Genomic DNA, 14,810 nt, shown 5'->3' with positions numbered 1-14,810 from the left:
CCTCCACTGTCCAAAACTAATAGATTTAGTTTTAAAATTGTTTATCACTAATGCTAGAACTTTAAAAAAGAAAAGTTTAGACAAATTAATTAGAGTATATTTGAACCCTGAGTAATTTATGAATCGGTAGCATGCAGAACTAGGAGATGTGGAAAGAACGCTGGGATGTGGGGGAAGAGTACTTTTATTCTTCCCATGGGAACTCACTTTATTTTTATCTGACATCTTCACTTAGCAAAATTCTTGAATATTTGAGGTGCTAAGAATTTATAAAACTCGGGCTGTATAGCACCCACCAGATTAAATTTCAATGAGAATTCTACATTATGCTGAAGACTCCTACTTGTCAGAGTCAGGAAAAACCAGCCGTTGGGTTTTGTCTGGTCTCAAATTTGCGATTAGAAAGCTTCCTTGCTTTTCCATCCCGAGCGCTAGCGTCCTTCTGGGGAAATTCTCCTACTTTCTTCAAAATGGTTAATGACCTGCCGGGCTGCTGTGGAGACCAGCTTTAATCTCCAAACACAAGGGGGAAAAAGGACGGGATTAACCTGGTCAGTGATCTAGGAAAAGAAGCAGTTTCGAGAAGGTAGTTAGTCCTGTGTCGAGTTGTTTTAACTCAGTGAAAAACGAATTGATCATGATTTGACAAAAAAGAAAAAAAAAAAAAAAAGGTAAAATGACGCACTTTCGCTTTAATAGGTTGTGGGTCATCTGGGCTGCCGTAGATGGAAGCCAAGTGCGCGTGCGCAGAAGCGTAGCGGTCCTGCGTCGGGTCAGCCACAGAGAGGACTGCGGTAGAGACGCGCACCTTAACCATGAAGAGCCGCTTCAGCACGATTGATCTCCGCGCGGTGCTCGCGGAACTGAATGCGAGGTATGGTGGTGGGAGTGAACAGGCTCGTGCTAGGAGCGCAGGGATGGAGGCCGGGTACAGGGTGGTCGCGAGTCGGACCGGAGAGCCTCACGGTCGTCCCAGTGCCCTGGCGATTTGCTAGGCCTGGGGGGCCGAGCTCCGGGCCAGTGCCCTCGGCAGACCCCCGGGGACGCGTCCCCGCATGCTGTTTCTCCCTGGCGCTGGTCCCGAGAGATCGTGCCGGGGTGGCCTGAGTGCCGCAGCGAACGCTTGGTAGAACGGGAGTGATGGTCTTTGCTCCGGACTGGCTGGCGGCCTGGTTTCTTCAGAATTCCCATCCTTCCCAAAGAGGTAGCAGGGCCTTTCAGCTGAAATGGGCAGATTTAGATCTGTGTTCTGGACTTGTCTCCTGTTCAGCTATGTGAGCTTTGTCGCCTACTCCCACCGCTCCTAATAGGTCAGATTAAATTTTATGGTGTTTACCGCCCCCCCCCCCCGGGCAGTTTCAGATGAAGGCAGTTGTCTGGTGTTCCTGACACCAACAGACCACTTTTTTTGCTTAGGCGGTGGTGATATCCTAGCTGAAGAGTTCCTCTTCTGCGACCCCAATAAATGACAGAAAGGTTTGCTTCAACCAAGAGTATTATTTGTTATATGGCTCTCTCTTTTCAGCTTGCTAGGAATGAGAGTAAACAACGTTTATGATGTGGATAACAAGACTTACCTTATTCGGCTTCAAAAGTAAGAATATTTTATCAGTACTTTTGACAAATAAATATGACATTCTTGTTATTTTTTTTATGACCTGCATTTTAGTTTTTTTTTTTAATTCGGAGAATAAGTTTTGGTAAATTTCCCTAAAGAGAACTGTGGCTTTGTCTTGAACAGACCTGATTGTAAAGCAACCCTGTTACTTGAATCTGGTATACGAATCCACACAACAGAGTTCGAGTGGCCTAAGAACATGATGCCGTCCAGTTTTGCCATGAAGGTAAATTTTAAGTAAACTCCATTTATTTACTTGTGTACTTCCTGTGTGTGTGTGTGTGTGTGTGTGTGTGTGTGTGTGTGTGTAGGTGGAAACAACAGACAGGCATAACTTGGGGTTCTCAAGTGAATGTCAGAAGACAACCTGTGTGGGGAGTCAGTTCTGCTATGAGATGAGGGGGTAAGATCCAACTGAATTCCTCGGACTTGATCCATGTGCCTTAATCTGCTGGCCTGGAACTTGCTGTTTTGTTGTTGTTTGAAACAGTTTGCCTGTGTAGCCTTGTTTGTACCAGAACTCCCTCTGTAGATGATGTTGGCCTCAAATCAGAGGTGGGCCTACCTCTGCTCCCCAAGTGCTAGAACTAAAGGCATGTGGCTTGGGACTTGACATAGAGCAGGCTGGCTTCAAATTTAGGATGACTTTCCTTCTTGTGCTAAGATTGTAGTACTTTGCCATCTTGAGCTGGGTTTGGTAATTCACACCTGTAACACCAACGTTCAAGGGGCTGAGGTAGGAAGGTTAGCCTGGGCTACTGAGTAACATTTCGCCTTAAAAAGTAAACAATATCAGCAAACTCTTAATGCTCTTACAGGTTAAGTGTATTTGTCTACTTAAATGGTAAGGGGTTTTGCAGTATAATAAATCAGTTCTCATATCTGCTATTATCTTAAGAAAAGAATACAGAAATAACTCTCCACTAGAAGTTACTAGAATAAAGGCTTAAAGATTTTCCCACCCACTGGTACCTGGCAAGATGACTCAGTGGACAGAAGTTTCCTGAGTTTGATCCCTGGAGTTCATATGGTGAATGGAGAGAACCAATTCATGGAACTATTTACTGACCTCTACATGCATACTGTGGCTTGACATGTATTACCCACACCCACCCCACATAAACAAAAATGTAAACAAGTTTAAAAATCTTTCTCTGATTATCATAAGCTTTTGTCCTGTGACCATACTGTTTTATTTTCCATTTAAATATTCTTGATGGCATAAAGATAATTTCATAAACTTATACCAGTTGGTTAGGAATATACTTTTATTGCCTTTTCTGTTTCTTGCTAGTGTCGAAAACATTTGAAGAGTCGGAGATTAGTTAGTGCAAAACAGCTTGGTGTGGATAGAATTGTGGATTTCCAATTTGGAAGTGATGAAGCTGCTTATCACTTAATTGTTGAGCTCTATGATAGGGTAAGTTAAATTGAGAGGTAAAAAGATGTATAGAGTTGTATGCCCTATGTGTTTTCCACTTCTTTCATTCAGTGATATGTTTAGTTCATCATGTTCTATAACACAGTGTCGTGTTTTAATTGATGATGTTAAGAGTTCTTAAAATCATGCATCTTTGCTAATCTTTGTCTATCTCTTTGTTTCTATAGCCCTGGCTGTTCTGAAACTCATTCTGTAGACCAGGCCGGCCTTGAACTCACAGAGATCCTCTTGCCTACCTAGTGCTTGTATTAAAGGCATGTGTCACCATGCCTGGCTTATTGTCATAACTCATATGGGTATTTGGTATGGTGGGTGGTTAGAAAATACCTTTCACACAACCCTCATGAAATGCTGTTCAGCTGGCCATGGTGGCGCACACCTTGGGAAGCAGAGGCAGTTGGATTTCTTTGGTTCAAGGCCAGCTGGGGCTATAAAGTGAAACTCTTAAAAAAAAAGCCAGTCATGTTTCTGGAATTTTCATTATTTTTTAAAATCTAAGTAATCATTTTTTATTCTAAGTTCTTTTTGTCTTTTATAAAATAAACATTTTTGTTTAGAAGTAAATAGAGACTTGGGGCTGGAGAAATGATCAGTGGTTGGGAGTGCTTGCTTCCTTTGCAAAAGACCTAAGTTCAGTCCCCAGTACCCAAGTTAAATGGCTGAAAACCACCTGTAACTTAGCTTCAAACATCGGATATAATGGAAAGTTCTTGTGTACTATACACTAACTTGGTTTTTACTAATGTTATCTTACATAATGTTTATTAAAACAGTCTTCGCTCATGGTTTTTCTGTTCGTTTATCTCACTGACTCTCACTGACTTTAGGTAGTTTCCATTTGAAGGATCTGCGCAAGTGGGCATGCATACTGTGTAGGTTTTTGAATTCCAACTAGTGATGACCTTGGAGTGAATACCAAGACTTTATGTTTGAGAGTGTACACCTGGAATTTTGTTTAGTCATTGTGGTGTGCGAGATAGTTGTTGATGCTTGAGAACATATTTTAAAGATTGCTTTTTCCAGTCTGTATACCAGAGTTTAATCTTAGCTTTCATGTCTGAGGAATAGTGAATCTGGGGTTGATTAGCCTTTTTTTTTTTTTTTTTTTTTTTTTTTTTTTTTTTTTTTTTTTTTTTTAAGATTTAAGATTATTTATTTTATGTATTTGAGTACATTGTTGCTGTTTTCAGACACACCAGAAGGGAGCATCAGATCCTGTTATAGATGGCTGTGAGCCACCATGTGGTTGCTGGGAATTGAACTCAGGACCTCTGGAAGAGTAAGTGCTCTTAACCACTGAGCCATCTCTCCAGCCCCCTTGATTAGCCTTTGTACGAAGAGGCTTACTGCAGCTCAAAAGCATCTTAAACTGAGATTGTAAGTTTATAATAAATCTGGCTACCACACAAGCCTGAAGACCTGAGTTTGTTCTCTGGACTTCATGTAAAAGTGGAAAGAGAACCAATGCCACAAACCTGTCCTCTGACACACTGTGACACATTCATGTGCCACCTCCACCACCACACACAGCATGTAACACCTATACACAAATAAAAAAATTTAAAACTTACATATATAGAAACACTTCGAGAAAAATAACCTGAGATCAGAAAGTAGCCTAGTAGAGGAGGGATTATTGATTTAATTTAATTAATATTAAATAAAAGTAATTAACAGCTTTAAATTTTTTTTTAAGATTTTCATTTTATTTTACTTTATATGAATGTTTTATCTGGTTGTGTGTATGTGCACCTGGTGGCTGCAGAGGTCAGAAGATGTCGAATTCCTTGGAGTTGCAAATGGATGTAAACCACCATGTTGGTACTGGGAATTGAACCCTGGTAACCCAGAAGAGTAACAAGTGGTTTAAATTGCTGAGCTACCTCTCCAGCATCCTAAATTTTTTAATGGATTTTTAAAAAAATTTTATTTTTAAAACTTCAGGTTTTATTCTCCTCCTGGTCCCCTCTCCTTAATGGATCTTTAAAAATAAATGTTTTTATTTTTAACTGTGTGTATGTGCACACTCCCATATGAATTGCAAATGCTTACAGAGGCCAAAATGTCCTCAGATTTCCCTGGAACTGGTGTAAGAGGTAGTTAGAGGTAGTTGTGAGTTGCCTTCCATGGTGCAGGGAACTGAGCTCAGGTCCTATGCAATGGCGTGTGTTCTTGCTCTCTTAATCATGGAGCCATTTCCCCAAGCTGCCTTTTTTAATTCTGGCTACACCACACTACTGTCTTTTTATAGACATACTATGCTGTTTAATAATTCTATGCATTTCTATTTCATGTTCCCTTGCCCTGAATGTTTTGAAACTTTGAACTTTTGTTATTGGTTTATGAAACAGAGACTGGAGGCTGACCTCAAACTTGCTGTGTAGCCAGCAATTACCTTGAACTCCTGAATCTCCTACTACCTCTACTTTCTAATGCTGGGGTCATAGGCATGCACTAATTTGGCTTTGGCACACTTACTAAAGGTACCCAAATGTTAGGTTTTCATAGTGAAGTACTACAAGTAACTTATGCAACAACAGGACAACTAGTGTAAAGTTTCTTTAGTTTCTTTGACCGCTTCCAACTTAGAGCCCTTAGAATTTAATTTAATGAATCGATTGGGCCAGGGGCCTTATTTAGATGTGACTGGTGCTGTTTGTCCTGTAATTTCATTCTTAACTGTCAGTAAGTCTTATGAGAAATGTTTTTCAGTTTTTAAGATGTTTCAAAACTGATTTGAAAAAGATAAATAATGTAAATTATTTTCTCCATTGCAGGGGAACATTGTTCTTACAGATTATGAGTACCTAATTTTAAATATCCTAAGGTTTCGAACTGATGAAGCAGATGATGTTAAGTTTGCTGTTCGTGAACGCTATCCCATAGATCATGCCAGAGCTGCTGAACCTTTGCTGACTTTGGAAAGGTAACAGTGTTTGTACAATTAAGTCACAGTTATTAAAAGATAAACTAGGTTATATTTCACATCAGAAAAAGTTCAATTAAAATGTTTACTTGTATAATAAACTGAAGTATATAAATGTGAATATAGCAATCCCTCTCCCTCCCTACTCCCTTTTCACTAGCAAGGTCTCACTGTGCAACTATGAGTGGCTTAGAATTCTATATGTAGACCAGGCTGCCCTTGAACTCAAAAAGATCCACCTGCGTTTGCCTCTAGATCTCTGGGATTAAAGGTATACATGCCTCACCCAGCCTTCAAGTGTATGTCTTTTCATTCAGTGGTTTGGGTTATGTAAAATTCTTCTGATTCTTTGGCAAAGTGAGATCCTGACTTGGCTGTTCTGTGAGAAGATAGAAACATTAGACAGAGTGTAGTTGGGGGATGGATATTCTACAGGATAAGGCGATGATTAATTACAGCTTCTGAGTGGGAGGCTTTGCTACCTAGTGGTTCACTTGGTGGTCCTTAAAGCTCAACATTATTTAGAATCAGTGGGAGGGTTTGAACCGTAAACTGTTGTATCTTTGTAATTCAGTAGATCCAGAGGGTACATTTTTTACAGACTCTTGGATGTTGTTGATCCAGTGGTTTGGGGGCTGTACTGAGCTACAGGATCCTTTGAGTTCTTAGCAGGTGTTTAATTAGGTATAACTGTTGCAAGTGTTCAGATATGGCATGTAGATTTATAAACAACATGTAACTTAGAAATGTATAAGAGTGTATGTGTACACAGAAATTTATCTTTCATGTCACATTGGTGATAAACAATTAATGACTTTGTTGAAAAATACTGATTTCTCTTAGAAAACCTAGATTTAAGATTCCGGTTTCAAGAACCTTTTGATGGAGAATAAATTGTTTGTGCATGTGACTGTTGAGACAGAATCTTGCTGTGTAGCCCAGGCTGGCCTTGAACTCACAGTGCTCTGTGTTCCTCAGTCTCACTATCATAAGCTTCTATCACGGCACTCAGCTCTAGATAAAGCTTTTCTATATCTGTGTCCGTGTGTCCGTGCATATAAGTGCCACAGAAGGGGGATGGGAGCAGGGTGGGCACAGGTAAATACAGAGAGTCTCAATAAAAAATTAGAAAAAAAAAGTGCCACAGAAGCTAGAAGAGGTTTCAGTTACCCTGGAACTGGAGTGAAAGATGGTTGGGGTCTAACTGTTGCGGCTGCTGGGAACTGAACTCTGGCTCTCTGCAAGAACAAGTGCTCTTATCCTTGGGGCCATCTCTAGCACCATGGATAAATTACTTTTAAGACTTGTTTTTCATACCTACAAGAATAATTTCTGCTATGTTTCAGATTCTTGTAACGATTTTTAAATATAAGATAAAAAGTATGCAAATTTGTTCACAGACTGACTGAAGTAATAGCCAGTGCTCCTAAAGGTGAACTGCTGAAGAGAGTTCTTAATCCATTACTTCGTGAGTACTCTTGCATGTTGTACTGAGATGCTTTTGGGACAACACTTTCATAAATACATTTTAATCTCTCTTTTTCTTTTCAAAAAAATTGAACAGGGGCTGAATAGCTGCTCAGTTCACAGCATAATGGCCAGTGGTTCACAACCACCTGTAACTACAGCTCTGGGGAATCTGATACCCCTTTCTGCCTTCATGAGTATCCACACAAAAGAGACATATAGTTATACGAACAATTACACATGAATAAAATTAGAGCATTAATTTTTTAAAACAAGTTTAAAGTGGTCTTTTGAGTAGATAGAGTTTTTTAGATGTATTTATTTATTTAGTATACAGCATTCTGCCTGTGTGTATGTCTGTAGGTCAAAAGAGGGCGCTAAATCTCATAGATGGTTGTGAGTTATCACGTGGTTGCTAAGAATTGAACTCAGGACCTCTGGAAGAGCAGCCAGAGCTCTTAACCTCTGAGCCATCTCTCCAACCCCTAGGGTTTTATTCTTTAAAAAAGTTTTGTTTTGTGCAGGGGATTGAACCGAGGCAACTGCTCATATAAAGGATCTAGTTGGGTTCCCAGCACTAACATGGTGGCTCTCAAATATGCTGTAACTCCAGTTCTAGAGCATCTGACACTGTTCTGGCCTCCAAGGACTCTTGTATGCATATGATACAAATAAGCGAATGATCACACATAATACACATAATTAATAGTTGCTTTTTTTTTCAGATGACTTTTGTTTAATAACCACTTGGCTTGGTTTTTATTTATTTTATTGTCTTATAAAAGTTGTCAGCCTCAAGGCTGAAAGCATCCACCAGATATTAATTCTTCTCTCCCTCTTCCCCCCCTTGTCAGCTTTGCCAAGTCCCTTTGTCTGTTTGATGGTGTTTTGTTTTGACATAGGCATGGCTCAGCTAGCCTTGAACTTGTTATGTAGCTTAGGCAGCCTTAAATTCTTGGTGGTCCTCCTGCAGCAGTTTACCCTGGCAGATTTCTATGGCTTTTGAAATCAGGTAGTTTAAATACTCTTAGCTCTTTCTTTTTGTCTCCCAAAGCCTTTGACTATTCTTTTGCATTTCATTGTACAATTTAAGGTTGGGGCAATGCTCTCTGTAACAAAAACCTGCCGGGTCTCGATGAGGATTACATTGATTCTGTGGGGAGAATAGTCTTAATTATACTGAGTCTTCTGTGAATATAAACAGTCTCACCATTTATTTACATTTTTTTAATCCAAAATGTTATAGCTTTTATATATAAATTTTATTCTTAAATGCCCATATCTTCTTTTTGTGTTGTTGTTAGGTGTTAAGCATTATTAGATATGGTAGCTCATGCTTTTAATAACAGCACTTGGGAGGACAGGCAGGCAGGTCTGAGTTTAAGACTAACCTAGTCTACATAGGAAGTTCCAGGACAACCATGACTACATAATGAAACCTTGTTTCTAAAAATAAAAAAAAACAAAAAACAAAAATTACATTTTAATTTGTTTTGTAGGGAGTAGATACACTTTTTCCATAGTGCACAAGTTGATATCAATCAAAAACCTACATAGCAAGAGTCATTGTGGGCCCTGGGGACTAAACCAGGTTATCAGGCTTGGCAATGGTAACCTGTACCTATTGAGCCATCTCACTAGCCCATAGACCTGTTTTCTTAATTTCATTTCTTCTTCTTCTTCTTCTTCTTCTTCTTTTTTGCTTTTTTTTTTTTTTGTAAGAATACAATTGATTTTTTTGAAAAAGATTTATGAGTATATGTGAGCACCTTCATGTATGTATGTGTACCATGTGTATGTCTGGTGACCACAGAGGTCAAAAGAGGGAGTCAGGTCCCCGGGAACTGGAGTTGCAGTGTTTGTGAGCTGCTTGTGGTTGCTGAAGCCAAGCCACTATCCTCTCTAAGATTAGCAAGTTCTTTTAATTGAACTATCTCTTTGGTCCCTCCCCAATTGATATTTATATATTTTGATATTTATATATACTTGATTTATATTCGTATGTTTCAGAGCTGATAAAGCTATTTAGTCCAGAAGACAGTGTGTGTTCTTTAAGAATTTTTAGCATACAGGGTCATATCTCCTTTGAGAATAAAGCTGCTTTTTCTGTTTCAGTCTGAATGCTTTTGAGTAATTCTGGGTTTTTTGTTTTTTTTTTTTTTACAATTATTTTTTCATAGTTTTATGTGTATAAGTGTTTTTTCTACATTTGTTTGCTAAAATGTATTTATATGTTTTATGTGTATGGGTGCTTTGTCTACACACCAGAAGAGGGGATCAGATTTCATTATAGATGGTTATGAACTACCATGTAGGTGCTGGGAATTTGAACTCATAACTTCTATATTTCTAATTAACTTTATATATGTGTTGTTAAATGCCTGTAACATGTATCAATTTTCTACTTACTGTAATTTCAAACTCCTCTTATTACTTTAGGTCTTAATTCTATTATCATTTGAAAAGAAGTAAAATTACTTTCAGTGGTTACTTGTATTAACTAGATTGTTAAATTAAGCTATAAATTTATAAGTGTTTTAAATGTGAAGTTTTATAGGAAAATAACAATACTGTTTACCTTTATATAGCCTATGGACCAGCTCTTATTGAGCATTGTCTTATAGAAAATGGATTCTCTGGCAATGTTAAAGTGGATGAAAAACTTGAAAGCAAAGGTATGTCTGCATGGTGTATATTTTGTACATTTTGTTTCCCTTTTCCTTTGATCCTTTTTTTTTCTTTGAAGTTTTATGGTGCTAAAAATTAATTAGACCTAAGACCCTACAGGTGCTAAAAAATGTTCTACTGACAAATGCTTCATTTATTTTTTGTTTTGATTTTTTTTGGAAATAAGGTTCTCTTACATTGTACTCTAGTGTCATTGAGCTCTGAATTTCCCCGCCTCAGCCTCCTGGAGGTTATAAATGTGTACTAACAAGTCTAGCTCTTCCTTCTCTCTTTTCTTCTTCTTTTTTAAAGACTTACTTATTTCATGTATGTGGGTACACTGTGTCTTCAGCCCTCTTTTCTTCTTTTCTAAATGCATATTAGTGTTTTGCTTCCTCTATCTGTTTAGTACATACTTGCCTGGTGCTCTGAGGGGCCAGACAGTCCCTGGGACTGGAGCTACAACCCATGTGAGCCACCATGTGGGTTCTGGGAGCTGAATTTGTATCCTCTGAAAGAGTAGCTCGTACACTGAGCCATCTTTCTAGCCTCTTTCACCATGTTTCTTTTCTAGAAATAATTTTACTTTTTAAAGTTACAAGTGGATGGACTTAATTAAAAAACTTTGATTTGGGATTGGCAAGATACCATCTATTATGTTGATTATACTATGTTAATTATGTTGATTATAACATAATTACATTGTTTTTATATTATGTAAATATAATGAATTATAATATACTTTTAATTAATTATAATTACAATTATATATTTTGAGAAACAACCCAGAGCCTCTCAGACTTGGTCATTACGGGACAACTGTTCTGAGAAACACATTAGTTACATGGGCCAGAGGGGGAAGATGTAGTAATTATAATTAACATTATAATTAATTGTAATTATAATATAATTAAGTATAATTATAATATCAATGTTATGTTAATTGCAGTAACAATCATAACCACCATTATGATATCAACATTAATATTATATATAAATATTAATATATTTGATTTATTGATATGATAATATTAGTTATGTATAATATAATGTTTTATTTATTAATATGATATATAGTTGCTTGGTAGTGTTACTCAACTTAATTGGCATTTTTTCCCTTGTTTTTATTTCTTCCATTAGATATTGAAAAGATACTGGTTTGTGTGCAGAGGGCAGAAGACTATTTGAAAAAAACATCCAACTTCAGTGGAAAGGTAGCAGCACCGTGTAAATACCGTGTGTTGTTTTGCATGTATCTCTCTGGGGGAGGGAGTAGTGCCATAGCATTTGAGAGGCTAGACAACCTGCAGTACTTGACCACTTCCGTTTACTGTGTAGGTTCTAGTGATCAAACTCAGGCTCCTCATAACAGTTACTTACTCATTGATCCATCTCACAGTTTCCATGTATTATTTTGGATTTTTAGAAATAAAATACTTACGATTTAAGAGTTTTGTTTTCTTGTGAGAGGCTTGAATCTAAGGGCTTCTACCTATGCATTCATACTGTACCGTTGGGCTATACACCTAATTCTGAGATAATTCTTCAATTTTGTATTGCTTCTTATAAATTTCTTCTTTTATTTTTTTTTATAGAAACACTGCATTGGGCTAAATATAAAAGTGTCTTTGCCTAGAGTGCACTAGTCCCTGGGTCTGATGTCTAGGACTGTCTAAATCAGGCATCTGAGTGCTCACCTGTAATCTTAGCACTTAGGTGGGGAGGCAGTAGGACCAGAAGCCCTGGTTGGTCTGAATAACAAGTTCAGAGCCAGCCAGGGATACACAAGACCTCATCTTTTACAAAAACAAAAATCAATAGTTGAGGAATTTGTGTTACAAAAAAGTTAGACTTTAAAATTATGTGTATGTATATGTGTTTATATGAGTGTATGTACAATGTGTAGATGCCCTTGGGTGCTAAAGAGGGTGTCAGTCTCTTGCAACTGGAGTCAGAGGTGGTTGTTAGCCTCCTATTGTGGGTACTGGGAACTGAACCTGGGTCCTCTGGAGGAGAAATAAGCAGTCTTAGCTGAACTGTCTGTCCTGTCAGTTTTTTCTCTGACTCAAGGTCTTGATATGGAGCCCAGGATGGCCTCAGGACTCAACATTTTCCACAGCAGCCTCCCTAGTACTGAATTTATAGGCAAGACGACACCTGAGGAGAACATTCTGTCTTGAGTTGATTTTAGAGAAGTAGTCTTTAATTTGCTATTACTTGAAAGCAAAATGAGTGGGTTATAATCTCATAGCCAAACAATCATAACATTACCTTGTACTTTAATACTTATTTTCTATATTCAAAATGTTTGGCAAAAAAAAATACCATTTGAATAGTCAATTTTTTGTTAATTGTGAATATAGGTGAGTCTAATACTAGTGTTTTGTGTTTTGTTTTTGTAGGGCTATATAATTCAGAAAAGAGAGGTAAAACCAAGCCTGGATACAAATAAACCAGCTGAAGATATACTCACGTAAGTACATAGCCATGAGTCAGTTTGCTTGTATAATAATTAATATTTTTAATTATGATATTTTAAATGTTTTACAGGTATGAGGAATTTCATCCTTTCCTGTTTTCTCAGCATTTGCAATGTCCATATATAGAATTCGAATCATTTGACAAGGTGAGTTTTTTAGTCCTGTTTTTGTTTTTTGTTTTTTTTGTTTTTTGTTTTTTTACTAGTTAGCATGATATAAGTTGTAATAATTGTTTATGCTATCTTGGGAGTGGGGATGTAGCCCAATGTGAGTACATGCAGAAAGTCCTGGTTTTAATCCTCAACACTGCAAAACAAAGAAAAGGAAGGGAGGAAAGAAACTCAGAAAATATTCTTGCCTTGTAGTCACTGTGAATCTGGGGATTGATTAAAGATCAAGAAACTCCTATAACTATTAAAACAATTGTTGCTATTTTTATTAAAAGATAAGACCAAGTACTCAATCTTAGTTTTATTCTTGACAATGTTAGTTGTAGGACAGGTCACTGGAAATGTGGTCAGGTGGGGAGGGCACTGTGGTATAGAACAGGCTGATGCTGTGTGTGCAAGGTAGAGACTGTGCTTTTTTTCCTTATAGCCAATTGTTTTTTGTTTTTGTTTTTAAATAAGGCCGTGGATGAATTTTATTCCAAGATAGAAGGTCAGAAAATTGACTTAAAAGCTTTACAACAGGTATAGTATTATTTAAAATATTTATATTGAACTAGCTAGTCAGAGTGGTTTAGAGGGTAGATATTGCTTTCATTTAAGAATCAGTTGCCTTCCAGAAGTATGGGACATTGTATGGGAGCTCTCAGATCAGATCCCCTGGAACTGGAGTTACAGATAACCGTCATGTGGTTGCTGAGAACTGAACTCTAGTCCCCTGGAAGAGCAGTAAGTGCTCTTAACCACTGAGCATTTCTCTTCAGCCCTATTGTTTTGTTTTTGAGATAAGGACTCATTGTACAATTCTGGCTAGCCTGATGCTAAATATTTAGACCAAGTTGGCCTCGAACATGGAGATTTGGGATTGAAGGCATCTCACCATAACTAGCTCTTCTCTTAGTTTAAGATAAAAGCTCAGGGGAGTCTCATTGAGAGATATGCCCTCATTTCATCCCCATCCCCACCCCTAATATTCTAATTTCATATCTTTTAAAGGAAATGAAATCTAGTGGGAACATTAGTCTGTTATATACCCTCATATGACTCAGTATATTAAACCATCCTAGAGCTTCTGAAACTTGGTCATTATGAGTTCTGAGAAACATGTTAGTTTTCATGAGCCAGAGGAGGGAAAATGTATTTTCTGTACTAAGTTTTTTTTTTATTATAAACTTTATTCTGTTTTTGTTAAGCTGTTTTAAAAGTTGGTCCTTGTCTGATACCAGATTTATTATATTTTTTGTGCATACCACCTAAGAAAGAAAAATCTACCTAGTATATCATAGGAAATCTTGAATTCTGCCTGTTTGAATAATGCCAATTGAATTGGGGTCATAGTTCATGTATAATTTATCTGAAACCAAAGCACACATTCTCTATAGGGAGTAGAAGGTAGACAGAGGTAATATATCAGCATGACATATCTAAGAGGGTAAGGCTTCAGGGAGTGACCTTTGGGGACACTAAGTTGCCTGTGTGACAGTAGTGACAGAGTAGAACCACTGACACAGTGAGCTTTAGGAATGGAGGGAAGGGTGGAAGTGCTGGGCATTGAGAGAAATCTAACTTTTGAAAAATCTGTTTTGTTACTGTAAGGAAAAACAAGCACTGAAGAAATTAGATAATGTCCGGAAGGATCATGAAAACAGATTAGAAGCCCTTCAGCAGGCTCAGGTATTAATGTTCAATTCTTCTAATGCTTTCCAGAAAACGACACTCTCAGCTGGTGTTATAGTAAATTCACTTTTTGTGTTTCTTAAGGAAATTGACAAACTGAAAGGAGAGCTCATAGAGATGAACCTGCAGATAGTCGACAGAGCCATCCAGGTGGTGCGGAGTGCATTAGCCAACCAGATAGACTGGACAGAAATCGGAGTGATTGTGAAAGAAGCACAAGCCCAGGGAGACCCTGTTGCATGTGCAATCAAAGAGCTAAAACTGCAAACAAACCATGTCACGATGCTGCTACGGTAAGTGTGGGTCTTACCAGTTAGTGCTCGCTGTTATCCTGTTCATTGTTCATTGCGTTCTTAATTTTTCTTTG

At 37.8% G+C, this 14,810-nt stretch overlaps 1 protein-coding gene across 1 annotated transcript in view; it reads left to right on the top strand.

The window, feature by feature from the left end:
• The first annotated feature begins 780 nt into the window (after positions 1-780).
• The window catches only part of NEMF (nuclear export mediator factor), a 39,777-nt gene continuing 25,747 nt past the window's right edge, over positions 781-14,810 (top strand). The window contains exons 1-13 of the mRNA XM_080928175.1: positions 781-874; positions 1,526-1,594; positions 1,742-1,844; positions 2,913-3,038; positions 5,837-5,985; positions 7,386-7,453; positions 10,041-10,127; positions 11,260-11,333; positions 12,522-12,592; positions 12,670-12,745; positions 13,229-13,291; positions 14,363-14,440; positions 14,528-14,736. Of these exons, the coding sequence (XP_080784301.1) occupies positions 816-874; positions 1,526-1,594; positions 1,742-1,844; positions 2,913-3,038; positions 5,837-5,985; positions 7,386-7,453; positions 10,041-10,127; positions 11,260-11,333; positions 12,522-12,592; positions 12,670-12,745; positions 13,229-13,291; positions 14,363-14,440; positions 14,528-14,736 (1,232 nt within the window). The 5' untranslated portion in view covers positions 781-815. The remainder of the gene's footprint in view (positions 875-1,525; positions 1,595-1,741; positions 1,845-2,912; positions 3,039-5,836; positions 5,986-7,385; positions 7,454-10,040; positions 10,128-11,259; positions 11,334-12,521; positions 12,593-12,669; positions 12,746-13,228; positions 13,292-14,362; positions 14,441-14,527; positions 14,737-14,810) is intronic.

Source organism: Micromys minutus, assembly GCF_963924665.1.
Source record: "Micromys minutus genome assembly, chromosome: 1".
NCBI classification, from domain to species: Eukaryota; Metazoa; Chordata; class Mammalia; order Rodentia; family Muridae; genus Micromys; species Micromys minutus.
This window is presented reverse-complemented; position numbering and strand designations above follow the sequence as displayed.